The sequence below is a fragment of the Balaenoptera musculus genome, chromosome 11, assembly GCF_009873245.2.
Source record: "Balaenoptera musculus isolate JJ_BM4_2016_0621 chromosome 11, mBalMus1.pri.v3, whole genome shotgun sequence".
NCBI lineage: Eukaryota > Metazoa > Chordata > Mammalia > Artiodactyla > Balaenopteridae > Balaenoptera > Balaenoptera musculus.
The window spans coordinates 24,416,809-24,436,197 of record NC_045795.1 but is presented as its reverse complement, the minus strand read 5'-3'; the positions used below and the strand labels follow the sequence as shown (position 1 = coordinate 24,436,197).

The following is a 19,389-nucleotide window of genomic DNA, read 5'->3' as shown; positions in this document are numbered from 1 at the left end:
TTTGTGTCACAGAGAGGTTTGTGGGTTATCTTGGGTCTAAACAATTAAAACATAGTCAAATTTAAAAAAAAAACTACTCTTTTAGCAACTTTCAAATATACAACACAGTATTATTAACTAGATTCACCACGCTGTACATCACATCCCCAGGAATTATGTATGTTATAACGGGAAGTTTGTGCCTTTTCACCACCTTCACGACTTTTGCCCTCCTCTGGCAACCACCAATTCGTTCTCTTTATCTATGAGTTCTTTTTTATTAAAGATTCCACATAAGCTAAGTGAGATTTTATGGTATTTGCCTTTCTCTGTCTAACTTATTTCACTTAGCGTAATGCCCTCAAGGTCCATCCATGCTGTTGCAAATGGCAAGATTTCATTCTTTTTATGGCTGAATAATATTCCATTATGTGTATATACACACCGCAGTTTCTTTATCCATGCATTCACCAATGGCCACTTATGTTGCTTTCATATCATGGCTATTGTAATTAATGCTACAATGAACATGGGGTGCATAGATCTTTTCCAAGTTAGTGTTTTTGTTTCCTTTGGATAAATACCCAGAAGAGAAATTGCTGGATCATATGGCAGTTTTATTTTATTTTATTTAATTATTTATTTATTTTAAAAAATATGTGGTTTAACACAAAGTTTGAATGCAAAGTTAATTTTTTTTAATATTAATTAATTTATTTATTTTGGCTGTGTTGGGTCTTCGTTTCTGTGCAAGGGCTTTCTCTAGTTGCGGCAAGTGGGGGCCACTCTTCATCGCGGTGCGCGGGCCTCTCACTATCGTGGCCTCTCTTGTTGTGGAGCACGGGCTCCAGACGCGCAGGCTCAGTAATTGTGGCTCACGGGCCTAGTTGCTCCGCGGCATGTGGGATCTTCCCAGACCAGGGCTCGAACCCGTGTGCCCTGCATTGGCAGGCAGATTCTCAACCACTGCGCCACCAGAGAAGCCCAGGCAGTTTTATTTTTAATGTTTTGAGGAACCTCCATGCTGCTTTCGATAGTGCTGCACCAATTTACATTCCCACCAACAGTGCACAAGGATTCCGTTTTCTCTACATCCTTGCCAGCACTTGTTATTTCTTGTCTTTTTGATGATAGCCATTCTAACATGTGTGAGGTGATATCTTTTTTAAAAAAGATATTTATTTAATCTTAAAAATTTATTTATTCATTCATTTATTCATTTATTTTTGTGGTGATACCTTACTGTGGCTTTGATTTGCATTTCCCTGTTGATTAGTGATGTTGAGCATCTTTTCATGTACCTGTTGGCCATCTGTATGTCTTCTTTGGAAAAATGTCTATTCAGATTCTCTGCCCATTTTTTAATCAGACTTTTTTTTGCCTTTGAATTGTATGATATTTTTATATATTTTGGATATTAACTCCTTAGCAGATATATAATTTGCAAATTTTTTTCCCATTCAGTAGATTTTCTTTTCGTTTGGTTGATAGTTTCCTTTGCTGTGCAGAAGCTTTTTAGTTTGATATAGTCTGACTAGTTTATTTTTGCTTTTGTTGCCTTTACTTTTGGTGTCAAAAAGTCATCGCAAAGGCCAATGTCAAGGAGTTTACCATCTTTGTTTCTTCTAGGAGTTTCAAGGTTTCAGGTCTTACATTCAAATCTTTAATCTATTTTGAGTTAATTTTTGTGTATGGTGTAAGATAGTGGTCCATATTCTTTCTTTTTCATGTAGCTGTCTGCTTTTCCCAATACCATTAATTGAAGAGACTTTTCTTTTCCCACTGTGTATTCTTGGCTCCTTTATCGAAAATATGTGTATGGGTTTATATTTGGGATCTCTATTCTGTTCCATTGATCTACATGTCTGTTTTTATGCCAATACTATGTTGTTTTGATTACTATAGTTTTACAATATATTTGAAATCAGGGAGCTTGATATCTCCAGCTTTGTTCTTTCTCAAAATTTCTTTGGCTATTCTGGATCTATTCTGGATCATTTGTGGTTCCATACACATTTTAGAATTATTTGTTCTAATTCTGTGAAAAAATGCTATTGGTATTTTGATAGGGATTGCATTGAATCTGCTTTGGTCATTTTAACAATATTAAATTCTTCCATTCCATGACCATGTTATATTTTTCCATCTGTTTGTGTCATCTTCAATTTCTTTCATCAGTGTCTTATAATTTTTAGAGTACAAGTCTTTTACCTCCTTGGTGAGATTTATTTCTAGGTATTTTATTCTTTTTGATGCAGTTGTAAATAAGATTGTTTTCTTAATTTCTCTTTCTGATAGTTTGTTGTTAGTGTACAGAAACACAACAGATTTCTATGTTCTAATTTTGTATCCTACAACTTTACTGAATTAATTTATTGCTCTAATAGTTTTTTGGTGGTGCCTTCAGGATTTTCTATATATACTGTCATGTCGTCTGCAAACAGTGCTTCTTCCCTTCCAACTTGGATTCCTTTAATTAATTAATTTATTTTAATCTGATTTTAGGACTTCTCATACTATGTTGAATAAAAGTGGCTAGAGTGGTCATCCTTGTTTTCATTCTGATCTTAGAGGAAATGCTTTTGGCCTTTCAATGTTGAGTAGGGTGTTGGCTATGGGTTTGTCATCCATGACCTTTATTATGTTGAGGTATGAACCCTCTATACCCACTTTGTTGAGAGTTTTTATCATAAATAGGTGTTGAATTTTGCCAAAGGCTTTTTCTGCATGTATTGAGATGATCATATGTTTTTTATTCTTCTATTTGTTAATGTGGTGTATCACATAGATTGATTTGCAGATGTTGAATCTTGCAGCTACAAAAGCCAGGGCACCAGAAGAGTGTAAGAGCTCCCTTCTGAGAGCTACTGGCACTGTGGAGCATGGCAAGGGAGAGTGAAATGATAGTGCCCACCCTCCAAGGTCTCTGGAAAGGATTACAGTCAGCCCTTAGATTTGTGTTTAATTAGAAGCTTCCCCCTCAGGCTGTAGCTATGATGGTAAGCTAATAGGCCTCTTTCACAGATATACTGATCTCCTGGGTCTGTTGCCTCTTACTGTGCCCTGGGTTGGTAGCTGTTTAAGAACTTTTCTACATTTGTTATAGTTCTTTGTCACCCATGAGCCTAGTGTCACCCCACTAGTCACCAAAGCCAGAAAATGTAGAGGCATCTCCTAGCACCAGCTGGAAAAATCACGGCACCCAAGGTATAAGCTTCTTTGGAGGGCACCAGTGGGCTGGAGCAAGGCAGGGGGAGAGTGCAAAGATTTTGTCCACTGGCTTCTGTTGCATGAAAGTACCTCCATAGCCCCTTAGAATTGTGCCAAACCAGAAACCTGCCCCTCAGGCCAAAACTCCTGGACAAAAAATAAGCCTCTTTCTCAGAAAGACTGGGAGTGTGTTTCAGTCTGCTATTTGTGCAGTACCCTTGGGGTGGTAGTCTGCCAAGAACCGTATCTGATTTTTTTTTTTTAATATTTATTTATTTACTTATTTATGGCTGTGTTGGGTCTTCGTTTCTGTGCGAGGGCTTTCTCTAGTTATGGCGAGCGGGGGCCACTCTTCATCGCGGTGCGCGGGCCTCTCACTGTCGCGGCCTCTCTTGTTGCGGAGCACAGGCTCCAGACGCGCAGGCTCAGTAATTGTGGCTCACGGGCCCAGTTGCTCCGCGGCATGTGGGATCTTCCCAGACCAGGGCTCGAACCCGTGTCCCCTGCATTGGCAGGCAGATTCTCAACCACTGCGCCACCAGGGAAGCCCCGTATCTGATTTTTACAGTCCTATTGGACCTAGGAGTGTGAACCTCCCTGCCTTCCAGAACCAGGTGATCCAAAGACATCCCACTGGGTTGCAGCCACAAAAACTGGGACACCAGACACAAAAACCAGGACACCAGACCCATGCAAAAGCTCCCCTGCAGGAAATACTGGTGCTCTGGAGTGTGGCACAGGAGTAGTGTGAAGATAGCACCTGCTGGCTAGCGCGATACAAAGTGGGAGTGTGAAGATGGAATCCCTGAAAAAAAAAAAGGCCTAGAATAAAAAAAATAAAAAGGTGTCTGCCCACTTTAGCATAGCACAGGGAGAGTGCGAAGATGGTGGCTGCCAGCCTCCATCCCTGGGGAGTATCCCAGCAGACCCCTGCTCCTTAGGCTGACACTTTAAGGTCATCAAATGAGCCTCATTCCCATAAAGTGCGGGCACTTTTCAAATGGCTTCTGTGCTGGGACCTGGGTCGAGTGAGTCTGTGTGTGAGCCCTTTAAGAGCCATTTCTCGGTTCACTACAATATTGTCTCATAGACATGAGAGTCACTGGCTTTCAAAGCTTGAAGTTTTGGGGACTCATCTCTCAGGTGCAGGTCTTAAAAGTTGGGGTGTCTATATTGTGGTGTTCAAACCCCTTGCTCCTCAGGGAGAAGCTCTAGATTTTGAGTTCCTTCCCAATTGTGGGTTGCTGTACCTGGAGTAGGGTTTATGGAAAGATAATGAATGACTCAGCCTCTCTTGCCTTGATGTGGTTTCCCTCTCATTTGCCTGATGTGCAGTTGTTGTTAAGCCAGTTTTTAGTTTAGTTATTTTTTCTTCCAGAGGAAATTGTTCCATTTATAGCTGTAGACTGGGTGTGTCCATTGGATGAGGTGAGTTCATGATCTTCCTTCATCAACCTCTGGTACCAAACTCTTTCAGCAATTTTGAATATATCATCTCCTTCTGTCCTTAAACGTAAGGTTTCTTTTGAGAAATCTGATAACATTATAGTTTTCATCATAAGTTACAAGCTTCTTTTCTCTTGCTGCTTTTAAGATTATCTCTGTCTTTGATTTTTTACAACTTTATCATAATATATCTTTGAGAAAACCTCTTTAAGTTGAATTTATTTCTTAACTATGAGCTTCATGAACTTAGATATCCAAATCTCACCTCAGATATGGGAAGCTCTCAGCCATTGTTTCTTTTCTTTCTTTTTTCTTTCTTTTTCTTTCTTTCTTTTTCTTTTTTTTAAAGAGAGTGATACTGGCAGGGCTATTTTATTATTTATTTACTTATTTTTTTGCATTAAAAATTTTTATTGGAGTATAGTTGATTTGCAATGTTGTGTTACTTTCTGCTGTACAGCAAAGTGAATCAGTTATACATATACATATATCCACTCTTTTTTAGATTCTGCCATTGTTTCTTTAAATAAGCTTTATGTTCCCTTCTCCCTCTCTTTTCCTTCTGGGACTCCAATAATTGACAGAGGATTACATTTGATTGTATTCCACAGATCTTCTAGGCTTTATTCACTTTTTTTCATTCTTTTTTCTTTGTTTTGTTCTGAGTGGATAATTTTAAGGTTCCTGTCTTCTAATTCACAGATTCTTTCCTCTACTTGATGGAAAGAAGAGGAAAGAATCTTCCTCTTCTTTCCATCAAGCAGAAAGAGCATTTTTTGTTGTACTTTTCATATCCAGAATTTCTATTTGGTTTTTTTTTTTAGTGATTTCTATTTCTCTATTAAACTTCTAATTTTGTTCATGTATTGTTTCCCTGATTTCATTGAGTTGTCTTTCTGTGTTTTCTTGTAGCTCATTGAGCTTCCTTAAAAGAGCTATTTTTGGGTAAATTATAGATCTCCACGTCCTGGTGTCAGTTACTGGAAGATTATTTTGATTCTTTGGTGTGTCATGTTTCCTTGATTTTTCATGTTTCTTGAAGTCTTTCATTTCTGTCTTTGCATTTGAAGTAGCAATCACCTTCTCCAGTCTTTACTAACTGACTTCGGGAGAGAAACAATTTCTGTCAGTCTTGCTAGGGATTCTGAGACTCTCTCAGACCTTTTATGGATATGCCTGTACCACACTTCTTGCTCCCTTGTGGCAGAATGCTTAAACTTGTATGCCTTCTCTTGATTCTGCAATGTACCAGGCTGGCTGCTGACAGCTTCCCTTTTGTTTTCCCAAGAATGGAGCTGAAGCTCAGGTTCATGTTCTCTGCCTGGCCTACAGATTTGGGCTGGCTTTCTGTGCTACTCATTAGTTGTCTGCCAAAGCTCACTCTTGCTGCTGTCAGGAGTGCACACGGGGAGCTGGCCACAGTGTGGGGTGTGTGTGGATGAGGGGCATGGAGTGTTGGGAGTGCCTGTGGGCAAGTTGATGGGATTCAATGGTGAGGCATCCCCAGTGGCTCGTTGGTGGACTTCTTGAGGGATCTGCGCCTCTTTCATATCTTCCAAGAGTTCTATCTGCCACTTTGCTGGCCTCTACCCACCCCCAGTAATGTAAGTTATAACTCACTACTCTGGATGGGGTGAGAGAGAAATGGGCCTCTTTGGCAGTTTCCCACATGGCTGAGGAAGACAGGTGCTCACTCACATGCTCTCACTTTCCCTTACAGGATAATTCGTGAGTTGAGAAGGCCTCTCTTGGCACCAAGCTGTGCTGCCTTGGGGAGGAGTGATGCTGTTCCTCCTACCCTCTCCAGTGTGTCCAACTTGTATTTCTTTGCTCCAGTGGTATGCTGGAAGTTCTCCACTGGAAACCGGGACTTCCACAAAGGCTCTCTCACCTATGAGTAATTGTCTAAGACTGTTCTCCAGGGGCTCCCAGGTAATAGCTAAGAGGGGCTGAGCCAGTTCATGGGCCATTGCAGGGTCCCTAGCCATGACTGAGGTCTGTATGCTTGTTATCTGATGCATGGTGGGCAAGACTCCTCCTGGATTCCTTAGCATATGGTGTTGGATCCCATAGTTCCCCCAAAGGTATCTTTATCCAGGAATGGATACCAAATTGTTGTTAAAAGGGGGATATGAACGAGAGACATCTTGTTCGATCATGTTGCTGATGTCACTCCCCAAGTACATTCCTGTTTCCTGATTAACAACCTCACTTAACTAAGTCATATTCTTAATCAACTTCCAATAAAGCTATGTGTGCTAGGTACATTTTATATTCTTTTATGTCTAACAGTATTTTATCCTTTCTTCATGCCTAATTGTGATTTTGAAAAGGTATACATTTATTAATAGAAAATAATTTTCCTTTAGAACTTCCAGGCCTTTCTCATTATCTTAATGATATAAGTATCTGACGGTTTAACAGTGTCTGTTGTAAGTTTGTTTTGTTTCCCTCATTGGGATATTTTATGATCTTCTTTCAACACTTGAGATTCTGAAATTTTAAAAATGATTTAAAAATTTTTTAATGTATCTAAGAATGAGGTTTTTTTCATTAATTTTGCTAAATATCTGAAAGTCCCCATTCCATGTAAAGAATTAGGTCTTTTATATCTGGAAAATTTTCTTTTACTTGTTTTCATAAATTTCCCCCTTCATTTTTCTGTTTCCCTCTCTAGCTCTGTTACTTGATGTTGCCAGGTCTATTCTCTGTGTCTTATCTTTTCTACCATATATTACATTTCTTTGTCTTCTTTTTCAGGGAGAAAATTTCAAGGAGGTTTTCTTGATTTAATTTTTCTATTACATAATAATCATTCTATTATTATAATTTTTATATTATTCTATTATTTTTTTTAATCTTTCTATTACATTTTCCAATTTTTTAGCCCCTCATTATTACTTTTATAGAGGCAGTATCTTTTCACTAAGGATTCTAATTAGAAAGAATTTAAATAGCTTGCTTGCTCTTACATAAACTTTCTCTACTAAACTGTAATAATTTTTGTTTTATTTTATTGTCATACTCTTTTTTTTAAATAAATTTATTTATTTATTTTTGGCTGTGTTGGGTCCTCACTTCTGTGCGAGGGCCTTCTCCAGTTGCAGCAAGCGGGGCCACTCTTCATCGCGGTGCGCGGGCCCTTCACTGTCGCGGCCTCTCCCGTTGCGGGGCACAAGCTTCAGACGCGCAGGCTCAGTAGTTGTGGCTCACGAGCCCAGCTGCTCCGCGGCATGTGGGATCTCCCCAGACCATGGCTCGAACCCGTGTCCCCTGCATCGGCAGGCAGACTCTCAACCACTGCACCACCAGGGAAGCCCCTCATACTCTCTTTTTAAAAAGTATTTAATTAATTTGGCTGTATCAGGTCTTAGTTGTGGCATGCGGGATCTTTCATTGTGGCACGCGGGCTCTTCATTGCAGCATGAAGATTTCTCTGGTTGTGGCACATGGGCTCAGTAGTTGTGGTGTGCCCTGTGGCATGTGGGATCTTAGTTCCCCGACCAGGGATCGAACCCACGTCCCCTACATTGGAAGGCAGATTCTTAACCACTGGACCACCAGGGAAGTTCCTCATACTCTCTTTCATACTATTAGATTTCTCAAACATTTGCTCTGCCCTCTTTAACCTTGTCCTTCACTTACTGTAAACCATCTTGTTTCATCTCAGACATTTATACAAGCCTTCTCTAAACACCAAATTATACTTGGTTCCTGTGCAATACTCTCTCACATTACCTTGTTCTTTTCCTTTATAAATTCTTCAGAGTTTGTAATTGTATGTTTCTGAAATTATTTCATATATGTATGCTTCCTCCTATTGGAATGTAAATTCTTCAAAGACAATAAATGTATCTGTTCTCACATTACTTTAATACACTCAGAATGTAGTATGGTATGTATCAACAGCATCGCTTCTAAGTGACCATTTTTACCTTATAGATTGAACTAGTAATTATATTTAATAAAGTTTGGGGTTTAGCCCAACCGATAATAAAGTGAGCATTACTCTGCTTTCTTTTGCTATTATTCTTTGTTGTATACACACTCTTTAGGGTTACATTTCTGAGAGGTTCTATGGTGTAGAACAGGATTTGGATACTCAGTGTTTCTTAACTGCAATAAAAATAAGGAAAACCTTAAAAACCAAAATAACTTCAAACAGAATGCTTCTCTGCTTATTTTTTCTTTTGGCTTTCCTGGAATATCTAAAAAAAAACTTTGTATTATGGAACATTTCAACTATATACAGTAGTAGGGAGAATAGTACCATGTATCAACAGTCCAGTTTTAAAATGATCAGTTCATGGACAATTTTGTAAATCCACCCATTTAATATTATATGCATACTGGATTATTTTAAAGACAATCTTAGACAATATATAATTTCATTGGCAAATATTTTACAATGAAAATCTAAAATATAGCAACTTTTTAGAAATATAACAGCAATGCCATTACCACACCTAAAATTATTTCTGATTGTCTCACAATAATTTTTTAAAGTTGTTTTGTTTGAATATGAATCCAAATAAAGCCTAGCATTTGGTTGATATGTTTCTTCGGTTTTTTAAAATGTATAGTTTCTCTATTCTCTATTTTTCCTTGCAAATTATTTGCTGAAGAAATGTGATTTTTCAGTTATGTAACTTTTAAATAGTATTATATTAGATATTAATAAAGTCTTACTTTATGCATACAATCTGAATTAATTCAAATAACTCAAATAATTTTTTAAAGAATCACGTAATTTAAAAATCATGTTGTCTGATAGCCAATTTTGTTTCCAGTAATGTCATGTGGTGATCCTACTTTTTACTTTTAGGTGATGAAATGATTGCTCTTATTTTTTAGAGTTAAATTTTTAAAGTTTGTATTAATTTTTTCCTTATTTCTGACTTTTTAATATAAGGAACATGTTTTTAAATAGTGTAAGCTTATTAGTTTACAGTTAATTTTATTATACATTCATTAGTCATTCAGAGCAAAATAAATTCCAATTAGTTAATTTTAGTTTTCTATTGTATATTAATTATTTCCAGCCCCTTAAACTATTTGTTATATAACACTTATTTTATTTATTTTTTATTTTTAAATTTTTATTTATTTTTTAAAATGGAAGTATAGTTGATTTACAATGTTATATCAGTTTCAGGTGTACAACATAGTGATTTGATATTTTTATAGATTATACTTCATTTAAAGTATTCAGTAACTCCACTCTAGGCTATATATCTGAAGGAAAAAAAAAACTAATTCAAAAAATATGCACCCAATGTTCATAGCAACATTATTTATAATAGCCAAGATATGGGAGCAACCTAAGTGTTCATCAACAGATGAATGGCTAAAGACGGTATGGTACTCAACCATAAAAATTATGAAATTTTGCCACTTACAGCAAAATGGATAGACCTGGACGGTATTATGCTTAGTGAAATAAATCAGATAAAGACAAATACTGTAGGTTTTCACTTATATGTTGAATTTTAAAAATAAACAACTGAATACAACAAAACTGAAACAGACTCATAGATACAGAGAACAAACTAGTGGTTACCAGTGGGGAGAGAGGTGTGGGGAGAGGCAAGATAAGGGAAGGGAATTAAGAGTCACAAACTACCAAGTATAAAATAAATAAGATACAAGGATGTAATGTATAGCACAGAGAATGTGACCAATATTTTACAACAGCTTTAAATGGGGTATACTCTAGAATTAATTTTAGTCCTGCTATTTAAAATTATGTGAAGACTTTATGGATGAATGCTTTAACAAAATGCGACTAACATTGAATTTGCTTTCCTGAATACTTGACGAGGAAGGAGCCTGAGTAGGTCAGCATTTGTATATTTCTGAGCCACTGGTCATAATGCCATTCAGTATAACCCTATATTGCAAACACACAGACACACAGACACACACAGACACAGACACACACACACACACACACACACCCTCCAAATTGCTGAATTCTTACTTTATGAATCATTGAAATTTACTTAAAATTTCCTATTCAAAGGACAAAAAAATCCTACTGCCAAAAGGTCTTCTCAGCACATTTGTGCATAGTGAGGGACCTATATTTTTTTTACACTGAAATTTTTATTTTATACATTTGGGATCATAATTGCTGACATTTTCTTTAATTTAAAAAAAATGCACTTTGTTTTAGAGCAGTTTTAGATTCACAGCAAAATTAAGCAGAAGGCATAGAGATTTCCTACATATCCTTGCCTGCACCAAACATATCCTCTGCTACCATCAACATCCCCTACATTTGTTACAACTGATGAATTTACATTGACACATGTGTATCACCCAAAGTTCATAGCTTACATTAGGGCTCACTCCTGGTGTATATTCTATGGGCTTGGACAAAAGTATAATGACATGTATCTACCGTTATAGTATCAGAGTAGTGTCAATACCCTAAAAATCATCTGTGCTCGGTTACCTACATTTTTATGATCACCTCTGGTTCAGGTTCCCTGTATTGACTAATTCCTACTCTGCATTTTAAATTATCCTCTTACTTCTACCTCACAGCTAGCTTTTTCTCCTTGAATCTTCCCTACCTCTTCCCCAAAGTAAACGTGCATAAATATCCATTTGCATATAACATACCTTGACTAAAATTTATGAGCCGTAGGGGGGACATATTTTTTATTAGAGAGTAAAAATATCCAAAGTCAAATATTACAACTTCTTTCCTTAAGAGTTCTCTTAGCAACCCTTTCATCACTGGCAACTGTACCCTATTTATTCTCTCAGCCTAACCCAATCTCAGCTTTTCTCATTCAGGAAAACAAAATCCTCCAATTAACATATGAAAAGAATTTATCCATAGCTCCATGTTTGAATCTCCTAAATCATTAAAAGTCTCAGGAAAACAAAAGTGCTTTCTTATGATATGATCTACTCTTTTTAATAAATTGTGAATGTAACTAGCAATGTTTTCTTATGTATTTGTATAGTATGCATAAGGCACTTCCTATATAACAAGCTTATTCAAATGCTGTCAATAGCTCTGCAAGGAAAGTATCATCACCCCACATAATGGATGAGAAAAATACAGCTCAGAAATGTTAAATATTTTCCCCAGTGTTTTATAAATTTTAACTACTAGCTATGAAGTGCTGAGTTCTGGATTTGGATTTAGGTTTCTTTCCACCAAACCAAGCTGTATCATGTTGTGTTAATATTGTGTCTTTTTTCTCAATTACATTTTAAGCTCACTGATGCAGATGGCAAGGACAGGGACAGTCTCAAAAATTTCATAGTTGTTCCATAATACCACCCGAGATGCAATGTATGGACTTAGTAACTGAAGAATGGAAAGACTGAGACAATGTGCCTGAAACATTTTCAAAGGGCAAAATGACTCCAAGTCAAGTCACATGCACTCTCAAGAGTGAGGTTTTGGACACACTCAGGAAAGCCAGAGGATCCATCTGTTGATCCATTTCCTCCACAAAGATTTCCACTGGAGACAGTGAATCTGGAGGAGAATATAACACTCATAGCTGCTGCTACATTATCTCAATGATGTTGTCCTTCCTGGGATTTCTCTCTCATTTCCTTAGCTAGGAGGGTGAAGGGCAGGGGCTGGGGGTACTGAAATGTTCTGCTGTGCCTCAGGGCAAACAAGGATGCACAGGGATTCAGTAAAATGACTTAGACTTATCTGCCTAGAAACATTCTGCAGCTATATTCGCTCTACTGTCCCTGACATGCCATGTCAGGAAAGTCTGCGTGATTATCTAGCAGGAATTCATGTAGGAGGTGAGGCAAACTACACCTGTGCTCTAGGGACCCTAAATATGCCTGTGGTTTCTACCCCATCCCTTTTCCCATTGTTACTAACCCTAAGTAAGGACAAAGTTTTTGGTCCTTCTCAGATACCTGCATTATGTTGTATTCTGATCCTCTCCTAACTGACTTTCATTACTTTCTCTGCCTAGGGAATCCTTAGCTCCTTAAGGGTGGGGAGGAGAGAGGAATGCTTTTACTATCCTCATTCATTCTTCACAAATTTAAAGTTTTGGGAACAAATTTTGACTTTTGGTACCAAAAATTTGGCTTTTGGTACTTTTAAGATTCAAAATTCCTTTCTCCTATTTCTCTGTCATAACTTTTAAAAGCTATATTAAGATGAGTACAGACTTATTTCTTGGTTTTTGTATTTCTGCTATAACAAATCTACACCATGGGAGAAGAGTATATATTATCTTCAATGATGCCTGAATTAGGGGGGTGGGTGACAGTGCCAAGAGTGGGAACAGAAGGAAGAGAGAAATAATAATCGCAGCTAAGATATCAACATATTATTAGTCTACACAGGTTGCTCCTGTGTTACTGGGCATGAAACATGATCTGAGAAATGAAATTAAGGGGCCTAAAGCATAAGGGAACAAGGTCCTAGTCAGCCCTGAGATGAAAGACAGGAAAAGTTTCAATAAAAGGAGGATTTATTGCTTCCATGATGATACTGGATCAGGGTCACTAGGCATTAGGTAACTGGGTGGAATACGCCAGTGATCCCATGGTATGTAACTATTGAGAACAGAAAAAAATCATCAGGTAGTCAGGGGGAGAATTCCGAGGTATATGTGAGCTTTAAGGGATAAGCATCTTAAGTCCCAGAGAAGAGGTGAGAGGAGGAGTGTAAGAGGAGAGAAGCTATATGAAGAAAGTTCTAGGTCATCTAGCATGTCCACTCTTCTGCTCTGGTAGACGGGCAGTGCACCTGCAACAGGATAGACATGAGATTGATGAGTCCTAGGGGGCTTCTGTGCAATCATCATGCCCTTTCCCAGTTCTCCTCAACTTTTCAACCACATTTGAGTCCACAAACCTCTTCCCACTTTCTTTCCTCCTGTACTGTCTCCAATGCTGACAAATCTGAATCCTTACCTTCCCTTCTAGGGTGCAACTCACAAGGGCCCTTGGTGTCTGGAGGGACCACCTGAGCGCAGGCCTTGGATGATGAAGACAGTGCCCACCACGATGCCTACGAGGCCCACAGTCAAGCCCAGGGCGCAGACCACAGTCTCCGTCAGCTCTGACATAGGGGTTGGAATCTCAGCCTCTGCAAAAGTGAAGTTGTAAAGCTCAGAATACAGAGTGTTGGTTCACGTGCATGTGTTTGGGATGGGGCAGGAGGTGTGTTCATTCTACAAAGACTCAGGGCACCAGGCTTAGGGAAGAGAGGGAAGTATATCTTTAGAAACACTTGAAGTGTGGAAAACAAGCTCTGGACCGTGTGATTTAGGGGCTAAGAGGCAGGACATTCTGTACTTGATAGAGAAGAGAAAGTATCAAAGGGGTGGAACTCGTACGTACCCCAGTGTTTCAGCAGTGGCTCATCCAGGCCCCAGTGCTCCACTTTGCAGTCATAAACATCTTCATCAGAAGGGAGGAAGGTGAGATAACTGATCTTGAGGAAGGAAAGATCATTCTTCAGGAGGAAGCTGATCTCAGAAACACCCTCTCTGACTGAGTGTCCGTTCCTCAACCATGTGATGTTGATCACAGGAGGATAGATGTTGTCCACAAGACAGATGAGGGTGTTGGGTTGATGCAGCGACACAGGGAACTTAGAAAACACAGTCACCTCAGGAACCTCTGTGGTGAGAAAACAGCACTGATGTGAAATGAGGATAGCTCTGCCCTGAGGTTCTCCACTGCATCCTGGGGGAGCCCTCCCACCATTTCCCAGTCTGACAGTGGAAGAGCTCTTGTTTTCCTTTTGCTTGGGAGATGCTACTCACTGCCTCTGCTTTATCCCCATGTTCTCCGTGGGCATGCTTGTTAAGGAGGGAGGTCTGTGGGACTCCTCCTTGAGGGATTCAAGGAATATGTTATGGGAGTAGGGATCCTTATATTACATGGAAATATGTGATCTTTGAGAAGAGGGAGGATGAGGGTTCAGTAATTACTATGAGAAGATCTAGGGACTCCTTGGAAAGGAGAGAGTTTTATAGAGTGGTGAAGGGTATCTCTCCTTAGGGAACAAGAGAGTGAGGTCTGGTATGAAAGAATAGATTCAGTAAAGAGAGGCAGAATGGTGGACACCTACCATTGGTAACAGGGGTGAAGTTGGAGCGTTTCATCAGGATATCCAAGTTATATTTCCCCACAGCTATGTTTCTCAGGGCACCCTGTGGGTCAAAACTTGTGAATTTGCTAAACACAGGCAGCCGCCAGACAGTCTCCTTCTTCTCCAGGTCCACATAAAATAGCTCATCTCCATCAAATTCTTGGGTGTACTGGCCAGAGGGACCATAAGACTGGTAGATAGTTGTGCCATAGATGCCAACGTGGTCAGCTGATAAGTGAGGGTGAGAAGGAAGGTGGAGAACAGAGGGAGAGGAAGGAACCATGTTAAACAAAGTAACGGAAGAAACTTAACTCTCAAACATTGTAGCCTTCACCTCTTTTTGTTTGTTTGTTTTGCAATGCTTTTATTTGACAGCTTTGTCAAATACAGCCTTTCAAGAAGTATTTTGAGGGAGCAGCAGAGAGGAGGAGGAGGGGCAGGGAAAAAAGCTCACTTGTCTGCTCCACTAGCACACGTTCAGCAGGACCAGTGTTTTGGTTTTTTCACATTCATTTAAATGACATATTTGAAACTGAAAGTGTTGTCACAGGATAGGCGTTTGCCATTGCATCTCCCACACAACTCTTGACGGTGGGGCCTTTCGGGGTCCGCGTGCCGAACTTTTACTGGGCAGGAGCATCTAGTCTCTTTACAATTTTGACAGGTGATATCCTCCACTCTGTAAGGGTTATAAGACTTCTGACATGTTCTGCAAAACTGCTTGTAGTAAACCTTGTTAGTGCCCTGTACACACCACACGTAGGCACTTTCCCATCGGATGTTGCCGTCCTTGCAGTGATAGTAGCCATATTTCTGCACAGTCTCTAAGCAAAATTCCCAGCACCTGTTTCCTTCGCCCTCAGTGTTGGTAGCTGTCCTGTTAGAATTCAGTCTGTCTTTCCACTATAACATATGCTCAGAAGGGCGGAACTTTCACAGGCCTTGTTTACTGCTATTTCCTGCATGTCCAGCTCAGTGCCTGGCACATTGTAGGCTTGTGATAAATATCATAATGGAAAGAAAGAAGAAAGATGGGAATGAATGAATGATCATGGTGTTAGTTTACTTCCCTTTGCTTCATAAGTTTTCTTTCTCATTTAATTCTTTCATCAGGTAATGACACGTTCATTATGGTCCCTCTCCCCTCAGGACTGGCTCAGAGCAGAACGTTTTCTATACAGGATTCATTTTTTATTTTTTCTAAACCAAGGAAAAGCACACGGAATCTTATTATTTTAAAAGAGTTTCCTCTAACTGTTACAGGGTGTAAGAACGAGTACGACAAGGACAGTGAGAGTATTACAAAATATATAAAGAATAAACAATGGTTTTAAGTTGTCTGTTTTGTTAACAGTAGTGATCCTTAAAGGAGAGTGCCTGGTTGCTTCTGAAGTAAGAAATGGAAGTTTTATTCTGGATTTCTGTTATTTCCCACCTCTATTTTTTTTCTTTAAGGAGGTTACTAAAGTTCTTTTTCTGACTCAACACATATTTGTTGAGGACTCAAGATACTCTTCTGCCGTTTTCTTCAAATGGACAATATACTTTTCTGAGGATGCCAAAGCAGAATGGCAATCAGTTCAGTTTGACTCTACTCAAGTAAGCCTAACTGGACAATTTTGTCCAGACACATACAAGCCTTTTATCATTTTCTCTTTCCTTCCTTCCTCAATTACTGAGTATCAACAGGGTTTCAGACATTGTGGGAGGCAAAGAGGAAAACATCAATCAGGCATGGTCTCTGCCGACAAGGAGAATATTGATTAATGGGAGAGTCAGGTGAGTAAAGGAGCAAGTACAGTGTACTGTGCCGAGTTCTGGGATGGATGTATCCAATATCCTCATCTGACCTTATCTATTAATAAAACCAAATGACATTATCCTTTCATGTTCCTTGGTCTTTGCAGGGGTCTGTTTTTTTTTTTTTCCCCCCTGAAATGAAATTATCTGTTAGGATTTCCTGGACACCTCCAGTTCATTCTTTTTTAAAAATTTATTTATTTAATTAATTAATTAATTTTTGGCCGTGTTGGGCCTTTGTTGCTGCGCGCGGGCTTTCTCTAGTTGCATCCAGTGGGGGCTACTCTTCGTTGAGGTGAGCAGGCTTCTCATTGTGGTGGCTTCTCTTGTTGTGGAGCACGTGCTCTAGGTGCCTGGGCTTCAGTAATTGTGGCTCGTGGGCTCTAAAGTGCAGGCTCAGTAGTTGTGGCACACGGGCTTAGTTGCTCCACGGCATGTGGGATCTTTCCGGACCAGGGATCGAACCCTTGTCCCCTGCACCGGCAGGTGGATTCTTAACCACTGTGCCACCAGGGAAGCCCCAGTTCATTCTTGAAGTTTCTGCTTAGTTACCAACTTTTTAGCTAAGTTCTCTCATTACACATGTTTTTGCTCACATTATAACCTCCAACCTCTCCATCCCAGTGTCCTGCTTTTCAAGTCAGTCTATTCCTCAACGTTACCCAGCATGACCCCTTGGTTGATCACTTAAAAGGCCTTCCAACATAGCCTCCTTATCCCTGTAGTGAATATTCTTGACTCCTTTTCAATCATGAATATATGCAATTATTCTCTTCATCGGCTACTTGTCCTGAGTTGCCAGCACTGAAGAACATCGCACTGCTATGCCAACTGGAACCAACTCACTTTTACAGCTTCAGCCTCAGCTGCATCCACTGCCCTGCTCAGCAATACTCCTTCTGTTTTTCTGCACCATTTTCTTAGCATTACTAATCTTAGTACACTCTGTGGAGCAGATAGCATGTTTTTTCATTTTTGCATCCCCCAAACTTAGCTTGCTGCTAAGTGTTTAAAAATGTATACAAAATGTCAATTACTATTCTTGAGGATCACAGAGACTTTGGGGAAGACTGACAAACACAGAGGTAGCAGAATTATATGACAATCAGAATCAGCAGTGCCCAGGCCTGCAGTATGATTGTGAGCCCTAAGCACTGTTGCTTAGGCAAGCTTTCCTCCATAAAAATATTAAAAGTCATATTTTATGGCCATACTGGTATAAAGACAAATATAATCTAGGCTAAATTAAAAATTAAAACATAAAAGTTCATTTTTTCTTCTAATTAAAATAATAAAATATTTTCATGGAGCTCTATAAGCACTGCAGGCCCTTGGCCTGTGTCCCCTGTGCCTAATGGGGAAGTCGAGCCTGACCAGGACACTCTAGTGTAACGGTGAAGAAACAAAATTTAGAAGTGCTCTGGAGAAGTACGTGAAACTTCCACTACCACACACAATTAGAATGGGAGCAGCCATGGTTAGCAAAGTTGCTGAAGATTAGAGTACCCTCCATTTCACTTCCCTTTTGAACTGTCTGGCCTTTCTACTTTGGTTTTTACAAACTCACTCAATGTCTATAAAATAACAAAGATGTGGGCCAGGGATGGATCCTGGAAGGAAAGGAAGATGAAGGAATGTATGAAAAGAGGGTGGAAGGAGGGGGACAGCAAAGGCAGAGGGGCCTAAGGGACCAAATAAATAATCTGTGCTTGCCCATTCTTCTTGAAGGACTTCCTTAGATGGGGCGAAGAACTGGTAATTCGGGCTAACAATTTGAAAACAATATAACTTGATTCATCAAGTTTCTTATCATAAAGTTCTCAATTTTAAAATAAAAATAAGGAAATTTCTTACTTTGTTAAAGAAAATAAAGCAAAGTTACACTTGTAACGGTAAAACTAAAAAAATAAGAATAATCTTTGACATTTGTGTGTCTTAATCACTTAGAAAGCATTTCTACACACCTATTTTACTTGGTTATTTGTGAGGTGACACGTATGAGGTAACTGAGGTTAAGTGAGGACCCTGCGGTAAAACGCCTCGTGTAAAGGCATTCCGCTGTGCTCGCTTACCCTCTCCCAACCTGTGCCAGATGACAGCATGAAAATGTATGTAGATCTGAGACTGAAAATGTCACCCTTCTTTGTATCTACACAGTATACAGAATTCATGGAACTATTTACCCCAAGATACACTTTAGGAGAAATATACAAAAAGCTTCAAAATTTGCTCAGAGAAATTTGGGAGCAATAGTTCATAAAATTTTAGTAACAAAATATCCACTTATGGAAACATTTCTAATCTTTGAGGCAATAATGAATGAATGCCCTAGAGCCCTCCAGGACATATTCACTGGATCCAATATCAGAAACAGAATAATGTCCTTGGTGAACTCTGCAACAGCACAAGTAGCAAAGAGAGTGGGTCTGGACTCTGGTTTCCTGTAGGAGGAATGACTGTAAGTTTTAGATTTGCTTAATATTGAGAACGCTTTGAGGAGTCGTTATTATCTCTAGGCCAAACTCTATCTTTTTTTCCCTCCAATTCCCTGTTCCCCAACTCTAGTCCCCACATCCCTCAAGCGTGCACTCACCCCCAATGTCTTCACCTCCACAGGGGCTCATCATGGTGGTCAGGGTGAGGGCCCCCAGAATCAGAGCTCTGTTCAGGACCATCCTCTTTTAAGGTGGTCTCAGCAGTTGCCGTTCTGAGTTGCAGAGCAATGACGAGGGCTGAGCTGAGAAGGAACTCTGTAGACACCCAAACCACACTCTGCCAGGTCAGGATTTGGCCAATCAGAAAAATCCCCTATGATGACACCTCAGTTGCCAGATGAAGACTTTGTACTAAGA

General features: G+C 39.4%; 1 protein-coding gene across 1 annotated transcript; it reads right to left on the bottom strand.

Moving 5' to 3' along the window:
- Window positions 1-13,226: 13,226 nt before the first annotated feature.
- LOC118903937 (HLA class II histocompatibility antigen, DQ alpha 2 chain) lies at window positions 13,227-19,301 on the bottom strand. Its single transcript, XM_036869498.1, has 5 exons — window positions 19,131-19,301; window positions 14,717-14,965; window positions 13,981-14,262; window positions 13,552-13,726; window positions 13,227-13,384 (listed from the first exon to the last, which is right to left on the bottom strand). The coding sequence occupies exons 1-4, from the start codon at window positions 19,210-19,212 to the stop codon at window positions 13,572-13,574; spliced, it is 768 nt and encodes a 255-aa protein (XP_036725393.1). The 5' UTR covers window positions 19,213-19,301; the 3' UTR covers window positions 13,227-13,384; window positions 13,552-13,571.
- Between the last annotated feature and the right edge of the window lie 88 nt (window positions 19,302-19,389).

Excerpts from the sequence above, each read along its gene's own strand:
- LOC118903937 (XM_036869498.1), bottom strand. The coding sequence starts at position 19,212 with ATGGTCCTGAACAGAGCTCTGATTCTGGGGGCCCTCACCCTGACCACC. Across the intron at positions 14,263-14,716 it reads CTTCACCCCTGTTACCAATG|AGGTTCCTGAGGTGACTGTG; the intron begins GTAGGTGTCCAC and ends TTCTCACCACAG. Across the intron at positions 13,727-13,980 it reads GCCACTGCTGAAACACTGGG|AGGCTGAGATTCCAACCCCT; the intron begins GTACGTACGAGT and ends TCACTTTTGCAG.